Source organism: Symphalangus syndactylus, chromosome 14 (genome assembly GCF_028878055.3).
Source record: "Symphalangus syndactylus isolate Jambi chromosome 14, NHGRI_mSymSyn1-v2.1_pri, whole genome shotgun sequence".
Taxonomy (NCBI): Eukaryota; Metazoa; Chordata; class Mammalia; order Primates; family Hylobatidae; genus Symphalangus; species Symphalangus syndactylus.
In genome coordinates, this window is record NC_072436.2 from 30627437 (window position 1) to 30646266 (window position 18830).

At 37.8% G+C, this 18830-nt stretch overlaps 2 protein-coding genes across 10 annotated transcripts in view; both read left to right on the forward strand.

Moving 5' to 3' along the window:
* Nucleotides 1-18830, forward strand: part of CTNNA2 (catenin alpha 2) — a 1423217-nt gene that overhangs the window by 306085 nt on the left and 1098302 nt on the right. The window lies entirely within an intron of this gene.
* Nucleotides 16504-18752, forward strand: LOC129461699 (chromobox protein homolog 1-like). The gene has a single exon (XM_055240970.2). The coding sequence runs from the start codon at nt 16775-16777 to the stop codon at nt 17330-17332; it is 558 nt and encodes a 185-aa protein (XP_055096945.1). The 5' UTR covers nt 16504-16774; the 3' UTR covers nt 17333-18752.

Below are 18830 nucleotides of genomic sequence, written 5' to 3' on the forward strand. Positions count from 1 at the left end.
CCTCCCATATACAAAAATTAATGATAGACTTCAATATGCATTATAGACCTAAATATGAGAGCTAACTATGAAACTCTTGGAAGAAAACATAGGTGTAAATCTTAGTGACCTTGGATTAGGCATTGGTTTCTTGGATTAGGCAGTAGATTTTTAGATATGACACCCAAAGCTCAAGCAATAGAAGAAAAATAATGTAAATTGGACTTCATCAAAATTAAAAACTTTTATGCATCAAAGGACAGCATCAGGAAAGTAAAAAGACAACCCACAGAATGGGAGAACATATTTACAAATCATATCAGTAAGAATCTATTCTTCAAAATATATAAAGAACCATATAAAGAACGATTACAGCTTAATAGTAAAAAGAATACGTAAATTTAAAAATGGGCAAAGGACTAGAATAGACATTTCTCCAAAGAAGATATACAAATGGCAGATAAGCACATGAAGAGATGCTCAGCATCATCAAGTGAATGCACATCAAAACCGCAATGAAATACGAGATCACACCTACTAGATGAGTTCTAATAAAAGAATATTAGGCCAGGCGCGGTGGCTCATGCCTGTAATTCCAGCACTTTGGGAGGCCGAGGCGGGTGGATCACAAGGTCAGGAGATCGAGACCATCCTGGCCAACATAGTGAGACCCTGTCTCTACTAAAAATACAAAAAAAAAAAAAAAAAAAATTAACCAGGCCTGGTGTTTGGCGCCTGTAATCTCAGCTACTCGGGAGACTGAGGCAGGAGAATAGCTTGAACCCAGGAGGCGGAGGCTGCAGTGAGCCGAGATGGCACCATTTGAGACTTTGTCTCAAAAAAAAAAATTAATAAACGTTGGTAAGAAATATGGGGAAATTGGAATCCTTATACATGAAGGTAGAAATGTCATTGTAAATTTAAGGGGGAATATAAAATGATGCCACTAATTTGGAAAACAGTTTGGTAGTTTCTCAAAAAGTTAAATATAAAATTTCCTTATGACCCAACAATTCTATTCTTAGATATGTATTGAAGAGCTGCAAAAACATATGTCCACACCAAACTCTGTACATTTATATCCATAGCAGCATTATTTATTATAGCCAAAAAGTTGAAAAATCTGATGTCTATTAATTGAAGAATGGACACACAAAATAAGGCATATTTATACAATGGGATAATATCCCACCATAAATAGGAAAAAGTACTGATACACGTGAAACGTGGATATCCTTGAAGACACTGTATGAAGTGAAAGAAAGCCAGACACAAAATATCACATATTGTTTGATTGAGTTTATATAAAATGTCCAGAATTCGCCAATCTATGTAGAGAAAAACTAGTGGTTGTCAGGGTTTGGGAGAAGGGAAGAATGAATAATTAATGCTAATGGGTACACGTTTTCCTTTTCTTTTTTTTTTTTTTTTTTAGAGACATGGAGACATGTTACCTGTTACCCAGGTTAAGTGCAGTGGTGCAATCATAGCTTACTGCAGCTCGAACTCCTAGACACACATGATCCTCTCCCTTTGGCCTCCCCAGTAGCTGGGATTATAGGGGTATGCCACCATGCTTGGCTGATTATTATTATTATTATTATTATTATTATTTTGTAGAGAAAGGTCTTGCTGTATTGCCCAGACTGAGAATTTTCGTTTTGAGATGATGCAAATTCTGGAATTAGATAATGGTGATGGTTGCACATACTGTTTGTGCATATACTATAAAACATCCACTGAATTATACACTTTAAAATGGTAAATATTGTATATGAATTATGCCTATAATGTAAGGCAAACAAATCAAATAATTATTTGTGGTTTTATTTGTTTTTCCATTTGGAATGTAGAAATTACTCCTTGTCATATTAAATCATGTATTTTTTCGCTAGAGTTGAACTTAAAGCCAATTTACTTTGTAGAGTACAATTGTACTATGTTCATATAATCACAAAATGAATATTTCTTTACTTTGAAAATGACATTTAATTATGTTTATATCTAGCCATAATATAGCTGAAAAGACATTTCTTAATTGCCTTTCTTAAGTAAGGTACTCTATTTATGATACCAAGATAAGTAAGACATGGTTTCTACCCTTAGGACATCTAATGGTATATAGCGGGAAAGTGCGGCCCATAAACAAACTGAGGAATATGACATGCAGTAGAGGTATATCGGAAGGTATAGATAGCAGTGATGAAGGAGTGTTTAAAGTAAAACAGAATTAGACAAAGGTCAAGAAGATTCACATTTCAATAGGAACTTGAAGAACATGTAAAACTTTCCTATAAAGATAAATTAGGAAATAGCATTCCAGGTTGAGGGGAAAGCATGAAGGTAGGAATGTCAGTGTAAATTTAAGGGTCAACAAATCATACAGTTGCCAGAGTGCTTAGAGGAGGGATGAGGCATGAGAAGGTGGTAGGGAAGGAGAAAACAGGACTGATTATATAGAAGCAAGAAGACTTAGGAACCACCTGAATGTAAGATTCAGGACAAAGGCAAAGGCAAAGACAAGGCTAACCGTGAACGTTATCAGATGTATTCTTGTGCGAAACATAATTTAGGAGTTAGCTGATGTTTGGTTTTGATGATGTAAAATATGAAAAGCTTACAGGACTTCCAGATGCAAGTCTTCAATAGACATTTAGAAATAAGATCTGGACTTCTGAGCTGTTGGTATTCAAATTAGAAATTTTAGAGTGAAACAGGAGGTGACAGTTACAGCTGTGGAAGTAGATGAAATGCCCTAAGGTTGCATAAAGCATTTTAAGTATGGGATCTGCATCTCAGGAATACCACTGCTTAAGTGACAAATAATGAAAAACATTTAATGGGAAAGAAAGAGAGGAATCATATGAGGGTATTTACCTCTGAAGTCAAGAAAGTCAGCAAAATGAAAAAGAAAACACACTTGGAAAAGAAAAATGTTACTCCTACTTTTAGCTTTTGGTTTGGATTTTTAGCCAGAGCATACATAAGCAAAGAGAGGCAGTTATAAGATCAAATTTTGCATCTGTTTACTGCTTCTAGCCATGAGGTCTCTGGGTTATGATGTCAACAAGAGAAAGGAAGGGTAAGAAATGACTCAAGCAGATGATAAAGGCTGAACCGGGACATTCCTTGGTGGACTAGGATTGTAGCTCCTTGGTAGCTCTAAAATTGTAGCAGTTGTGCAGCCTGGTCTCAGGAGCCACTGGAGCTCTGCTGGTGATGAGAAGAGACTGTGGAAGCTGGTCAGATCAGCAGCTAAACAATGACCCCGTGTCCACTTCGTGGTATGCTCTGAAGGCTTTCTGTGGTGGGAGGTTAGGTTTGGTTTCTCTTCATCCTGATTTCTGATATTTAAGCCAGCAGAATTTTCCTTCCAGCTACATTCTTTATTTTACTACACGAATCGATTATTGGCGTGGGTAACATTTTACAAATGAAGCTTGCTAAGCTAAACTGTAACTCTTGTGGGTTTAGTGGTTTGTGCAAAATATGTTTTCAGTAAAAGAAAAAAAAAGCAGCATTTCTTGTTAACAGGATGCCTCACTTCTCCAGCAAAACAAAGATATTTTACTGTTACTGTCCATACAACTAGCAGAAATAGTTTATCAATAAAAAGGAAACATATCTCTTTACTGACAAACCATTTCTAGTTTTCACACTGCACAATCTGAATAGTGAAGAGTGGAGAAGGGGGAGGCAAGTGCCTCACTGGTTGATTTTTTTTTTTTTCATTAACTTCTTTTAAGGTGTGAAGGAAGAGTTTCCAAGTTTCCATTGTTACCAGGCAGGGAAAGAGATCATAAAATGTTGTCGCATAGATCAGGGAGGTTAAACACTAGACAGGCCGCTAGAGGCCACTGTATTTGTTGAGTAAGAAGTGGATCTCACTTGATCTTTGCCAGAGTAGCTTCAGTCAAGAGGTCACCTCAGAAACCTGATAGTATTGAAGAGTCAGTGTGAAACAGAAATTAGATGTTGTATGTCTCCAAAGATATTTAGCAGACTTGGATGCTGAAAGGCAAACAAGAGGGAAGCATAAAGAGAAGGTTCAGTTTAGTGTGCTTTGTTTTAAGTGGAGCAGTTTGAGCACAGGAGAACACTCAGGATAGTGAGTTCATTGGTGAATTAGTTTCCTAGAGTAGGTAGACAGAAATGGGTTTTAGAATTTTAACACTTTTTAAAACTTTGTGCTTCACCTGAATAATTTGTATTCTTTCTTACTTTATTGCAAAGCCCAAATTAGATAAAATTTGATGGAGGGGAGGAAAGAAGATATCAGTTATGCTTTGCTTTATATAATAGATGGACTGCTAAAATCTCACTTTGTAATTATAACCACTAGGGAAGTTATGATTTAAAGAAATTCTTTTGTAAGGGAAATGCCACCACTAGTTTTTATTTATTAGTATATAGATATGCTCATATATATATTCATATATATATATATATATATATATATATATAGCTTGAGGGGAAGAATAAATGACTTACATATGTTTGTTGGTTTATTCTTTCATTTCTCTTATGTGCAGCAAATGAATTTATAAGCATTAAAATGCCAGTTTAAGTTTTTAATTCTTACTTTGAATAACAGTGTTGAAAACATAGAGACTTTGTCCTCAGACATGAACAATAGACTTTGTTGCCAAACTTCAGAAATAATCAAATGCTATGGTTTTGCATTTATATACCTACTAATTAGGAAATTAAATGATATTTCCATAGCAACGAAAACAGTCTCCTTGCACACTTGTTTTATGCCTGCAATAATACACAGCAGGGTGTCCAAGGACTTCAGCTTAAGGTCCAAAAGAGGCAAGGTGTGTAAGCATTGACACAAAAGATGCACACAGAGATGTTACTGGATTTGCAAAGATGACATGAGTGGCTAAAATTATATTAGTAAATTTTTTTTTTTTTGAGGTGGAGTCTCACTCTGTTGCCCAGGCTGGAGTGCAATGGCGTGATCTCGGCTCACTGCAACCTCTGTCTCCCAGGTTCAAGCGATTCTCTTGCCTCTGGTTCCTGAGTTGCTGGGATTACAGGCGCATGCCACAATGCCTGCCTAATTTTTGTATTTTTAGTAGAGATGGGGTTTCACCATGTTGGTCAGGCTGGTTTCAAACTCCTGACCTCGTGATCTGCCCGCCTTGGCCTCCCAAAGTTCTGAGATTACAGGCATGAGCCACCGTACCCAGCCATTAGTAAATATTTTTAAAAATAAATCCTCCATATGAATAATGTTATTGAGCAGGCCTAAAGAGTTTTCCTGAACTCTGTCACAGATGCTGGTTTGGTAAATGACTTCTCCAGTATCAAGAATTCTACCATTATATTATGGTATGCTTGAAGATGCTGAACTGACCAATTTCTGTTCCACTTTTTTTTAAAAACAGTCAGGGTTAATGGATAAAGTAATGTGGCTCTCTCAGCCCACTTGGTCTCAGAAAATAAAATTATAGGGATGGACTTTGTCCCTAGAAAGTAATTCTGTACTAGTCATTAGGGGAATGACTTCATGAGATGCTTAAATAAGCTTTGTGAAGACTCTGACCCCTGTGAATTTAGGAGGTGAGAGAGAGTATTCACTTGTCCTATTTCCCTCTAGACTATGTCCCAAATTTATATTATAATTATGCTATTTTGCAATAGTACTACTGTGATTGAATTACAATTTAAAGATGAGTATAGGTGGATTCATTGAATGTGCTTTAATACTTTAAAAATTTTCTTCCTGAATGCATTCTTCTGATTAACTAATTGACTTTTGTTTCGCCATCATTGGCTATTATTGACAAATGAACTTTCTAATCTCTTTGTTTTTCTCACTGATGTATTTTTGAATGACATTTTTGAACCATCCAAAAACCCCCAAGCTGCTGCTTAATTCTGTACTGTCCTCTCATCACAGAATTTAATCTGCTGTCTCAGTCTCTTTCTGTCTGTGTTCCTGAGTTGTCATTTCTCCAATGCTAAAACCCCTAATCTGGATGCACCTGCACCTGATTAATTTTTGAAGTTCTAATCTTCTTGCTGAAAAAGCATTCGGTGTGTTTCTCTGGCTACCTAATTAACTCTAAGTGCCTTAGCCTACCGTAACTCATGGGTCCTATGTTCCAGACTCAAGCTCATAGCTCCTATTCCAAAAAGACACTATCATGCTCCTCTAAGGGAACCCTCTTCCCTGACAAGTCTGAAATATTCCTCTCCAACATACCCCTGGCTCTTCTTCAGGGCACCTTGGACTCATTTTTTGTTGTCTATCTAGGAGACCTTCTACATGTCATTGAAGTTCATCTAATATGCAGTCTCCCTCCTTGATGAATCTGTATCTGATTCCTTAAAATGCTTCCATCTCACTCTCCTCCTAACTGCTATATCCCTTTATCTGTTCCCCGTTTTTGTTACACCTTTTCTTAGAGTTATTGTTGTATTTGTTGTCCAGGCTCCATATCCCCTACATAACCTGTACTCTTGACTGAGAATGTCTTTAAAGCAGGGATAAGCTTTATTCATCTAAGTATACCTTACAATGTATATCACAGAATTTAGCATATGGTCAGTAAATACAGGTATTCAGTAAACTTATTCAGTTTAAATATATTAACTGTTTTAAAACATGAAGTGAATGGTAGTTTATAGAAATTTTGGTATGTTTGGAAATATCAATTTTACAGTATCTAAAAGTATATTAAGACATTCTTTGAGACTTAGAAAAAAACACACTGAGTTCCCATGGGTTGTATTTTATCAACTAACCAGAGTATATTAAATAATATACAATTTTGTAATTATGTTATAGATGATGAGAGACACAAGTGGCCCCTAAACTGATTGAGATCTTAATAATGGCACATGTTCCTAATGGATTCAGAGATCTAGAGGAGCACCTTTTGTGGGATACCAGTCCTAGGCACTGCTTTATCGATCAGGTTCTGTTTACAGGTAAACTTGGGAAATGACTTGCTTTTTCTTCTAAAATAGTGTCTGAGAGTTTCTGCCATTAAACAGGCAAACAAACAAATAGCCCAAAGAGGAAACAACAAAACACAATTAAACTACACTTAAATATCATATATCCATATATCCTACATTCATTTGGCACAAAACCTCTACCAATCTGCCCTCTCCTGCCTGGCCTTGCTGGAATAACAACTGGCATCCTGCAGAATCCACCAGAGGAAATACTGATCTGAGCCTTTATAAAGCTTTTTATTAACTGTGTTTGCTGCACAAATAATATTATAACTAAGGACATTTTTCTTAAAAGAGAAATGTTATCCTTGTCAAAATTGTGATGTATGTTGTTTGCATTTCTGTGTTTCTTTTCAGGCTTGTTTATATTCATTTTCAACATGGTTGTAGTCATAGAATACATACGATTTTATGTCATTTTAAAAAGTCATAGTTCTCAATTGTTATCTATATTTAATAATTATTATTTTATGGCTACATTTTATTGCATGTTTAAACATTTTTATTATTTTTGGCTTTTATTTGTAAACAGTTTAGAAATGAACACCTTTGGGCACATTACTTTCTATTAAAAACTGAGCTTAAAGATCCTAAGAGTATAGATACCGAGTTGAAGGCTCTAGTGATTATGGCCATATTGTTTGTTATAATGCTAGGATAAGTTTATATAGCTTCCTGCAGTATTTAATTATATCCAGTTCCTTCTCTGTCATGCTCATAATATGTATTCTTTTTCAATTTAATTATCTTAAAATGAAAACTTGTGAACAGTTTTTTTTCCCTGTCAGCCTCATAGAGCTGAGGTAAATGAACATTAGTTTATTATAAAAAAGGTTTATAGATAATTTTTGCTACTCTTAACCCATGATCACCTAGATACAGATATATTTATTCTAGTACTGATAGTATATTTTCTCCTGAGTTCCTCTTTTTCATTTTTGATATTGTGCTTGTTGTCTCCAGTTTCTGAAATACAACATTTTTCTTGACTTTGTGATAACTTCAGCTGTGTTTTATATAGCTTTCCACTTCTGTAATTATTGGCTTCCCTTTCAAATATGTCAAGTTCTGGATAAATATTTTTTCATTTCTGACTTTTGCTGTTAATATTGTTATAGCCAGTTAGTTGGTAAGAAGGGTGGAAAAAAAAATCTCCTGCAAAACAAATAGAAAGAAATACACATAACTATTTAATCTGATATTGAGTAGGGAAGGCCTTTCCAAGCATAAAAAGGAAGAAATTTAAAAGTAAACAACTAATAGATTAAGTATGACATAATTTTTAAGAAATTACTTTAAAAGGGGGTAAAATATAGAGATAAACTATTCATGCAAAAAATTTAATATATGATGGACAAAATCTTAATCTGTTTAATAGTTAATGAGCCCTTATCAGTCAATAAAAACCCTAAATACTTCTTTAAGAAAAATGAATAAACTGTTTTTTGATGAACATATTTTGCTTTTTTTTTTTTTTTTTTTGAGACTGTCGTCCTGGCTGGAGTGCAGTGGTGCAATCTTGGCTCACTGCAACCTCTGCCTCCTGGGTTCAAGTGATTCTCCTGCCTCAGCCTCCAGAGTAGCTGGGATTATAGGCCCCTGCAACCACGCCCAGCTAATTTTTTGTATTTTTAGTAGAGACAGGGTTTCACCATGTTGGCCAGGCTGGTCTCGAACTCCTGACCTCGTGATCCACCTGCCTTGGCCTCTCAAAGTGCTGGGATTACAGGGGTGAGCCACTGCACCCAGCCCATATTTTCCTTTTATAATCAGGAAAAATAAATTCAGAAATTATTATAAATAGAATGTAAAACTTGGCATTTAAAAAAACTATGCCCTTCAAAATCGTTTATTCTTATATTTGTCCTTACTATCCCATTGGATATGTAATTACATAATCATATATATAATTTAAATAAATAATAATGTATTTTTAGGTATGAATGCTATCAGAATTTTAGCTTCCAGGGACAGGTCAAATATGAAGGGAGAGGAAAATCAAGGTGCTTAGAAGATGTTCCCAGAAAGAATTAAAGATAACGGCAGGGAGATAGTTAAGATTTTTGTATCTTCAAGACTCTTGTATAGCTGCACATTGTCAGCTCTGTTGAAGAGTTGAAAAAAAATACCAGCCCAATTACCATGATTAGATCTGCCTTACCATAAAATATCACTAATGTTTGTGGAATGTTTCAGCGGACACATATGTGAACAGCTCTCAAGCTCTTTTCTGATTTTGACATTTATAAGTTAACTGGATGGTACCCAAGCTTCTTGAAGGGATGCATTGTAGACAGATAATTTTCAGAGGGGTCACAACAGGGAAGATTGGGTCAAGGTAATGAGGCACTGATTGGGGTCTGCTGAAAGGGAAGAGAAGTTGCCAAAAAGTCAGAGATGTACAAAGAAAGCCATACCTAGATTCACATTGCCAGCCTCACTTTCCCAAGTGGCTAGGTTTTCTTAATTTGTCAAGAGCTGAGTTGTGTAATGAGGTGAAAGCATGATCGCTATTTGGTTGATTCTGATCATATATCTATCTCTGTTAAGGTGCAAGCTGTATGGTTTGTCACCATCCAGGTTGGTAGGAAAAGTATAGGCACATTCAGGTTAATTCTCCAGTTGGCCATCCTAGCTAATAGTGTACAGCTTCATAATGAAATGGCAAGTAAGATCCAGAGATTCAGATACTCCAGATACTAGTAGTACAATCTTAAAATTGCAAAACTGTGGCTTAAATATTTTTTGACTAATAATATCATAACAAAGTTTTCTAAAGTTTCCTAAGTTAGCATATATACACCTAAATATCTCTAAAGAAGTGTGTGTGTGTGTGTGTGTGTGTGTTGAGGGTGGGGTATATGCATGCATTTGTTTTGAGCTCATCCCCTACTCTACTCTCCTCACATTTCGCCATGGATTTTTTTTTTTCTTTTCTTTTCTTCAGAGAAGGAGTTTTGCTCTGTCACCAAGGCTGGAATGCAGTAGCGCATCTTGGCTCACTCACTGCAACCTCTGCCTCCCGGGTTCAAGCAGTTCTCCTGCCTCAGCCTCCCGAGTAGCTGGTATTACAGGTGCATGCTGCCATGCCCAGCTAACTTTTTGTATTTTAGTAGAGACGGGGTTTCACCGTGTTGCCCAGGCTGGGCTCGAAGTCCTGAGCTCAGGCAATCTGCCCACCTCTGCCTCCCCATGGATTTTACTGTACTTACATCTGTGTCTCTTGGTTTTCCTGTTTGCCTGTTGTTCTTCACTCGGGGTTCTCATGTTGCTTACCTCACTTGCCACTGTTTGCAAAATCGTCTGTTCTCTCCTCAGTGTCTCTGCCCTTTTTATTTGCATGTGGAGGGCTTAAACCACCCCCCCCATTGAAGGACGTTCTGTTGGTGGATTGAGAAAATGACTGCTTAACTGACTGATTTGACCTGCCTGATCCACCAGTCTGCCTTGTTAGGTAATGACCACCATTTCTAGAAATTAACAAGCCCTTGAATCAAATGCTCATCAGCCTACAAGCAAATGTTTCCCCCTAGATTTCTGCTACTCTGGGATTTTAATATTTATTGTCTCAGAATGCTCTGCTCATGCTCAGTTCCTGCACTCCTATCCTTTCGTGCCCTTTCCCTTGCTCTTACATCACATTTAATTCTTTTATCCCTTTGTTCTTATGCTGCTAGTGTCTATGCTTGGGGTGTTCATTTTTCTGCATTTTCCAGTTATGGTGAGAGGTGTCATGTATATGACCTTAGGAAAACCCAACTTTAGGAGAAGACTGGCTTCCTTGCAGAACAGTTAAGGTATTTTCTCCTTAGGAACCAAATTAGTCTTGGTAATCAGTTTTCATTCTTGCTCAAATTCAGGGGTTCACCCAGTAGCAAAGGCTGCTTGCCGCCCATACCATATGAAAGTAGAATGCAGAAACCATCAGAACCACTTTTACCTTTAGACCATAAATACTTACCATGTCAGTTACATTTGCATCCTGGAATATAATTTTGTTTAGCACACATTTCTTGAATTACTATGCCTTTTTTTTTTTCAAGAGAAAATTATGCATACAACTTTCCTGTATACCAGTAGCCCCTCGGGGTCTATGGTTTTGGACATTTGGGTTTTATAATTTTATATCCCATATTGAAAATCTAACATCATTTTACGTATGCATGGCTTACTTCAGTTTCCTTCATTTAGCGAATATGAAAATTATTGATTCTACTTTTGGAAGAAAAACTGGTGACCATTTCATTCCAAGAGAGGGAAGATCTATTTAAACTTCATTTACTCAATGTAGAGGAATAAGACCAGGATCACAAAAACATGTTAAGGTAGTTTGTAAAAAAACAAAGAAAAAACACAAACTCAAACTTGTTGTTTCAAACTCTATAACCTATTAATAAATATTGTGAACATATCAGCTTCTGGAAGGATTATGCTGCAGCATTAGTAATAAAGATGATTATTTGAAAAAAAGTTTATCAGGGTATACATTTAACCACAATATATCAGAAACAAGTGTCTTTGAAAAACCTTATACTGACTGTAATTTTATAGACTAAAGCTATTAAGATTTTTTTCTCAAATCCTTTATTTATTTATTGTTGTTGTTGTTGAGGACTTGAACATGCCAGCCTTGGTTATATTGCAAACATGGTATTTAGTTATCCTCCAAATTGTTGGGGAATTACTGGATTGTAATAGTGATACAAAATACCAGGGAAGCATAGAGGACAGAGAGACAAGCTGGATGGGGTGAATGGGGAAAATCCAGAGATATGGCCTTGCTATCAAGCAAATTTTGAGAGTGGAAATAGCAGGTAGGGCTGGAAATGGTAACATTCTTTAGGAATGGAGAGCATGACCCAAAGTAGGGGAGCTCAGAGAATATTGCTGAGATATGAGTAGGCATGTGTGGTTGATATTTAAATCACATGGGGTCAGAGTTTGGTCGGAAGAAGGCTGGGAACAGATTTTATATGGTCTTAAATGCTATTCCGAGAGATTTGAGCTTTATTTCTATTCCAGGGGAAGGCTGTCTAATTAGTGTGCTCTAATGTCTGAAGCATGACATGATGACTGTGCAAACAGAAGATCATAACTGGGAAAGGTGGTGGCAGATAAATCAATTAGGAGGCTCTTGCAGCAAGTCAGGTGAGGCCTTATGAAGACCTGAACGAGGGCAGCATACTTGAGAATGGAATAATCTAGAGAAGTGATCTGCTTACATCAAAATCGCGATCTGTAAGCATAAATCCAAGCTTTTCTTTGGTATGAAAACATCCAAATAATTGCACAGTTAATGGTTAAGAAAAGACTAGCTAGGCGGGCACAAGTACAGCAGACAGAGACCTGGGAGTCCAAGAGGACCATATGGTGAATGTGAGTCAGCAATGTTGTGCTGTTATTAAAAAACAGAACCAACACTATGGGGAAATATATTAATAGGAGTGAGGCATGCAAATGGCAGGAAGTAGCCTTTCTGATCTATTCATAATTGTTGAAACTTTTACTTTCCTCGTGTCTTCTATTGGCCTTCACACATCAAGAGCGTGTTTAGAAAGTGTGAAAGGCCTCGAGAAGGCCATTGGAAATACTGGAGGTGATAGAAGGTGATATCTGTGGTCCTGGGTCCTCTGGATAAAGTCATGAAGGCTAAATCACTGTAAACCTTTTTGACTGTATGAGGCCCTTGGAGGCAGTAATGTGAATTCTAGCAGTTCAAAGAATTCAGCTTTTGCACAAGTCCCTCTTTCAGATACAGTGTTACTCGTAAATCATTCTGATTTTATCTTTATATTGTAATAAATAATGGGTGGCTTTATTATTAGGAGAGACAGGAACAGGGAGGTTTGGAAATGCTACTTTTACCCCCAGCCGGGACTGCGTTTGCCCTCAGTTGTTGAATCCTGGGATCTCATTTTTCCTTTCTGGTCACCTCAAGCCTGTCAGTGTTTGAAAGACTCTCGTGGACCAGAACCATCTGTCCTTCCACTTCCACATCAATAAATGAGGCTGACCAGAACTGCATGGAAATTAGGAGGGCTGCGCATTTCCAGCTCCTGCACTTCTTTACCTGGTTAATGACAGCATCTTTAGAGCTCCTGCTTAGTGTCTCTTTTTGGGAGGTCTTTCTGTGACTGCCCCACCCAGGTCTTGTTTCTTGTCATGTGCGTTAAGAAAACCTGGCTTTTTAACAGTATTTATTTTAATTAGCAGTTACACACTAATTTGTATATAATTCCTAAATTCCTATCTGTCCCACAAGACTGCAACCTTCATGAGAACAGGAACTCTGTCTGCTTTTGCTTGCTGATGTTTCCCCAGAACCTTATATAGTTTTTTGTATGAAAGAATAATTAAACTTATATCACAAAAGGGAATGAGTAAGAGAAAAAGGATCCAAAGGGGGCAGTTTTCGGTCATTCAAAGCAGTACCACTTAGTGGTTAGGGATATGGGCTGTGTTTAGGTACAACACCTGGCTCTGCCACTTACTAGCTTGGGCAAGTGACTGACCCTCACTGTGCCTCAGCTTTCTCATCTGTAAAATGCATGTAACAATATTACTTACCTCATAGGGTTACAGTAAGAATCAATGATTGGATATTTGCAGAGCACCTTAAACAGTGTCTGGCACAGAGTAAGTGCAACATATGCCCTTGAAATAAATAGAAGAGAAGCAGAGTTTTGCCCCTCAGCTGACTCCATGTCTGTTTGGACTATCCTTCCTTTAAATCTCCCCACCCAAAAGTATACTAATCCCCATTGTATTCCTGTAATCGTTTACATTAGTGTTTCCCTAAAGTGTGGCATGAATGCCACTTGCTTTATGTAGGATGACTCAATTGTTTTAGTTGATTCACAGGACAAACACATTTTTAAGTCATAGTTATGAATTTACAATGAGCACATGAAATATAAGTGAACCAAATGCGATTCAATTTTGTTAAATATTAATGAAGTCGCTTATACATTTAAAAAAAGACCTTTGATTCTGTGACTTTGCTTTGTGTAGTTTTTGGACACCATTTAACTCTTCGTTGATTTGTTTATTTCTGAATACTTTGAAGTGTTGATAACTTTTCCTACTTACTGTATGTTTGATCAAATAAGTTGCTTGAAACAACTTAACATGGTATGGAGAATTGGAAATGGGTAGCTTTTATTTAATAGCTATCGGATTGGTGTGATTAAATGTCAAATTTTAATGTTGTGTTGATCAAATTGTTTTGATTGGTTTGCTTGTGATTTAGCATTTCATACCTTGTATAAAATGTCCTTGAGACATGCCCTAAAGAAACATTTCTTTGTTAGGTTTTAAGTCTGCAATGTAACTGTGCTTATCTCTATGTGTGTTTTGTTAACATTTTTAACCTTGAAAGTATCTTCATGTGTATAAGTATAAACGTATACTTATATATGTAAGTATATTTATACTTACACATATATATGAGTTTGTGTATATATATATATAACACAAGAATAAGTCAAATTCTTATTTTACAAATGTTAGAATAGAATGGAGCTGCTTTAATTTTGGAACTCTTATATGTACACACAGATGTCCTATATATATATACACACACACACAATGTTTACACATATATGTATAAATACATACATATACTTATATACATATGTACACATATATACACACACACATATATATATATATACACTCATATACTTGGTAAAATATGTACTAAAGGATATATTTAGCTACAGAGTGAGATATTTGCCATATAGCCCAAATTCTTATGGCTTAGGAGTTGATTAATAGGTTAAATGGTGGCTGGTGTCTCAGCTTATTAGAACATTTAAAATTTGCATTTCCCCAATCTTCATAATTTTTTTTTTTTTTTTGAGACAGAGTCTCTCTTTGTCGCCAGGCTGGAGTGCAGTGGCATGATCTTGGCTCACTGCAACCTCCGCCTCCTGGGTTCAAGCAATTCTCCTGCCTCAGTTTCCTGAGTAGCTGGGACTACAGGTGGGCGCCACCACACCCAGCTAATTTTTGTATTTGTAGTAGAGACGGGGTTTCACCATGTTGTCCAGGATGGTGTCGATCTCTTGACCTCATGATTTGCCCACCTTGGCCTCCCAAAGTGTTGGGATTACAGGCGTGAGCCACTGCGTCTGGCCCCAGTCTTCATAATTTTTATGGAATGTGTGACATGGTGCTTGCGGTGATAATTTTTCATCATGCTGGAAAACTAATAATGCTTTCAACTGAGAGCTTTCTGGCCTTATAATTTCTTTTTTTTTTTCTCTTTAGCTTTTTAAAAACTAGGCTTTATACTTCTGCAACTGAAATGTGCTGAACCTTTTAGCCTGAAAGTACTATATATTGTGCGAATGTTCTCAGCACTGCTAAACTTGCCAAGATAACCTGAAGGGTTTTGTCTGGCTGCTGCAATTTCCTACTGCCAGTATTAAACCCCATTTTTCATCCCCTAGTATGGGCTATTTCTTCAGCCCTTCAAAATCGAAAGAAAGAAATTTTGTATTACAAAATGCACTATGTTATCTGATGTTAAAAGTAAAAGATTTATCCTAAAATAACTATTGTATTTAGGATTCTTTATGAGTTTTGCAAACTTAAGCAGCAAAAGTTACTTTTCCTTTTTGAATGTAATTGACTTTTTTATTCTGTGAATTAAAAGCTTTGAAATTAGGTTGCAGACATTTAAACAGCATGTCTCCATTTTTTTGTCTGTCTTGAGCTTTGGAGCAAAACTCCTAGGTTTAAATATCAGTTCCATTGCTCACTAAAACTGGGCAGGTTTAATGAGCATTCTGAGCCCTAATTTACTTATCTGTAAAATGAGATGATAATACTAACCTACAAAGGATTAAAGATAATGCACATAAAGTTTATAGCATAGTACCTTAAACACTATTAGCAAATTCTTATTTTACAAATGTTAGCATGGAATGGAGCTGCTTTAATTTTGGAAATCTCACATGCACACACACACACACACACACATTTATTTATTTTAGTAAGACAATTTCGCTATCTCCTGTAAACTGGTTAAAAACTATCAAAAGTGAATATTTTCTTTATATATTAATGTCCTGATTTTTTTCACTGTAGTGCATTTCTCTGCTTAATGTGTCACTAAGAATTTTTATCAACTTATGAGAATATGGAGGGGCTTAGTAGGTTTAATAAATATCATAATAGTTTGTATGCATTGTCTACCATTTTAAAAACAGAACTCATGTGTTTTTAAAAATTTCGGAATTTTTGCATTTTTAGTAGAGACAGGGTTTCACCTTTTTGGTAAGGCTGGTCTCGAACTCCTGACCTCAGGTGATCCATCCGCCTCGGCCTCCCAAAGTGCTGGGATGACAGGCGTGAGCGACTGCCCGTGGCCCATATGTTTTAATTTTCTAGGTTACAACGCTCTACGCTGCAATCTCCCCACTGTTACAGTTTAAAAACTAGAAGTCCCTACCACCCTCGCCTACTGTGCGTGCGCGGTGCGCGGTGCGCGGTGCTTCGGACCTTGTAGTCTTGGACAGACCCCTAGGCCCATGGTGCCGTGCGGCGGGTCGTCGCGCCTGCGCGGTGCGAGCGGCGGGCAGCGCAGAGTGCGAGGCTCTTTTGTTCGGCTGAGGGGAGGGCCGTTGGCCGGGGCCTGCGGTACGCCGCTTCAGTGAGGGGGTCCACTGCGGCCATCTGGCTTGCTGCCTTCCTGGGTGCTACTCCCCCAGGCGACCCGACGCGACGCGCCAGCAGCGCAGCATCGATTCCTCTCGGGCTCTTGGGCGCTGCTGTGAGCAGCGTCACCCTTTACACCAGAAAGCTGGCGGGCACTATGGGGAAAAAACAAAACAAGAAGAAAGTGGAGGAGGTGCTAGAAGAGGAGGAAGAGGAATATGTTGTGGAAAAAGTTCTCGACCGTCAAGTGGTAAAGGGCAAAGTGGAGTACTTCCTAAAGTGGAAGGGGTTCTCAGATGAGGACAACACGTGGGAGCCAGAAGAGAACCTGGATTGCCCCGACCTCACTGCTGAGTTTCTGCAGTCAGAGAAAACAGCACATGAGACACATAAATCAGAGGGAGGCAAGCCCAAAGCTGATTCTGATTCTGAAGATAAGGGAGAGGAGAGCAAACCAAATAAGAAGAAAGAAGAGTCAGAAAAGCCACGAGGCTTTGCTCGAGGTTTGAAGCCGGAGCGGATTATTGGAGCTACAGTCTCCAGTGGAGAGCTCGTGTTCCTGATGAAACGGAAAAACTCTGATGAGGCTGACCTGGTCCCTGCCAAGGAGGCCAATGTCAAGTGCCCACAGGTTGTCATATCCTTCTATGAGGAAAAGCTGACGTGGCACTCCTACCCCTCGGAGGATGATGACAAAAAAGATGACAAGAATTAACGCTCCTGAGTACCAGCCCCTGTCACATCTGACTGTGGGTTTCAAGTGGGAAGGGAAGGAGTTCTACTTGTCTTGACACCATAGAGGTGGCTTGAGAAGATGTCCTTTGAAGAGCCAGTATAGTTTCTGTGCCCTGCAGCAGCCCAAGTGCTTTAAAGCCGTTTCAAGCTGTATAGTTTGCACACCCATCCCAGTGGAGGGGAAAGGGGATAAGTGTTTCCAGGCAACCTTTTCTGCACTTTGCTGTGAAAAGCAAAGGGCCTTCTATGAAGGACAAAACTTGCAGAATTGGGTGTGTGGGAAAGCAAAAAAATACTGTAGATCTTCAAAGAGCATCTCCACAACCCACAGCCTTCTTCCCAATAGTGTTAACTCTGCATTTTTACAGCGCAGCATGTGTGTAGTTTTTGGCTATTACTGGTGTATTATTTGGGGGAGAGAGGGATGGGAAGGGGAGAAAGGGAGATGGGTAGCATCATTTTGATTAACATTTGGGGCCTGATAGGGGAAATGGTGAAGCAATGGAAAAGAACAGACAACTAATGATTTGCTTCTATGTCCAGAATATTTTACCTTTAAAAAAAATGTCATTGACACCATAAATAAGGACTGTGAGACTGTTTAAAAGCTGTGAATGTCTGAAACCTATAAGCCAAGGTGTTCCCTGCCTGAACTTATTGCTGTTCTCACAAAGGACTAAGCCTGTTCATAAGTTACCAAAGTTGCCATTTTGGAGATGGAAATTGATGAGGAGGGAAGGTCTTTTATTGGAGAGTATACCGTACAAGCAGATCATTCTGCCTTAGAGGTGCTAATTCCTGAAATTAGAAGACCCTTTCTTTTCCAGTAACGAAGTTATAAATATCAGCTTGTTCATCCAAGCCACTGGCTGAGGTGTTAGGGAAGAGGAAGAGGGTAGGAGAGGAGATAAGACAGTAGGGAAAGACGAGGGCCCATGCTCTTAGTGGGGAAAACTCTTGGAGCCATTTTTAGTGGGGAGAACTCTTGGAGCTGTTCTCTTTTTTGAGCTTTGAACACTGAAACCATTGTTGGCAGGGTTCAGTCACTGACAGCACAAGTTTCACTGAATTGATCCAAGAGTTTAGTGATTTCAAAAGCCTTGGACTCAGGAGAAGATTAAACTTTCATATTGGGCAGTGGTTCACTTTAAAACACACACACACACACACACACACACAACAATTTTTTAAGAAATCCTAAGAAGTAACATACCCAAAATGCTCTGTCTTGAGTCATGAGATCCATCAGTTCTTGATATTGTCTAGACTTGCATCTAGAGCTACACTGTAAAATTCTTTTAGGCATGTGTTAGATTTCTGTGTAAACTTTGTTTAAATGTAAACTTCATACTACGCTGTCAGTTTTTGTCTTAATAAAACTATAGATTTATTAAAAAAAATTTCAAATTCATTTTCAACCATTTATAAATGCTCTGTTTTTCTTTTTGGGAAATGTTTTCATAAACTTTAGCTTACAG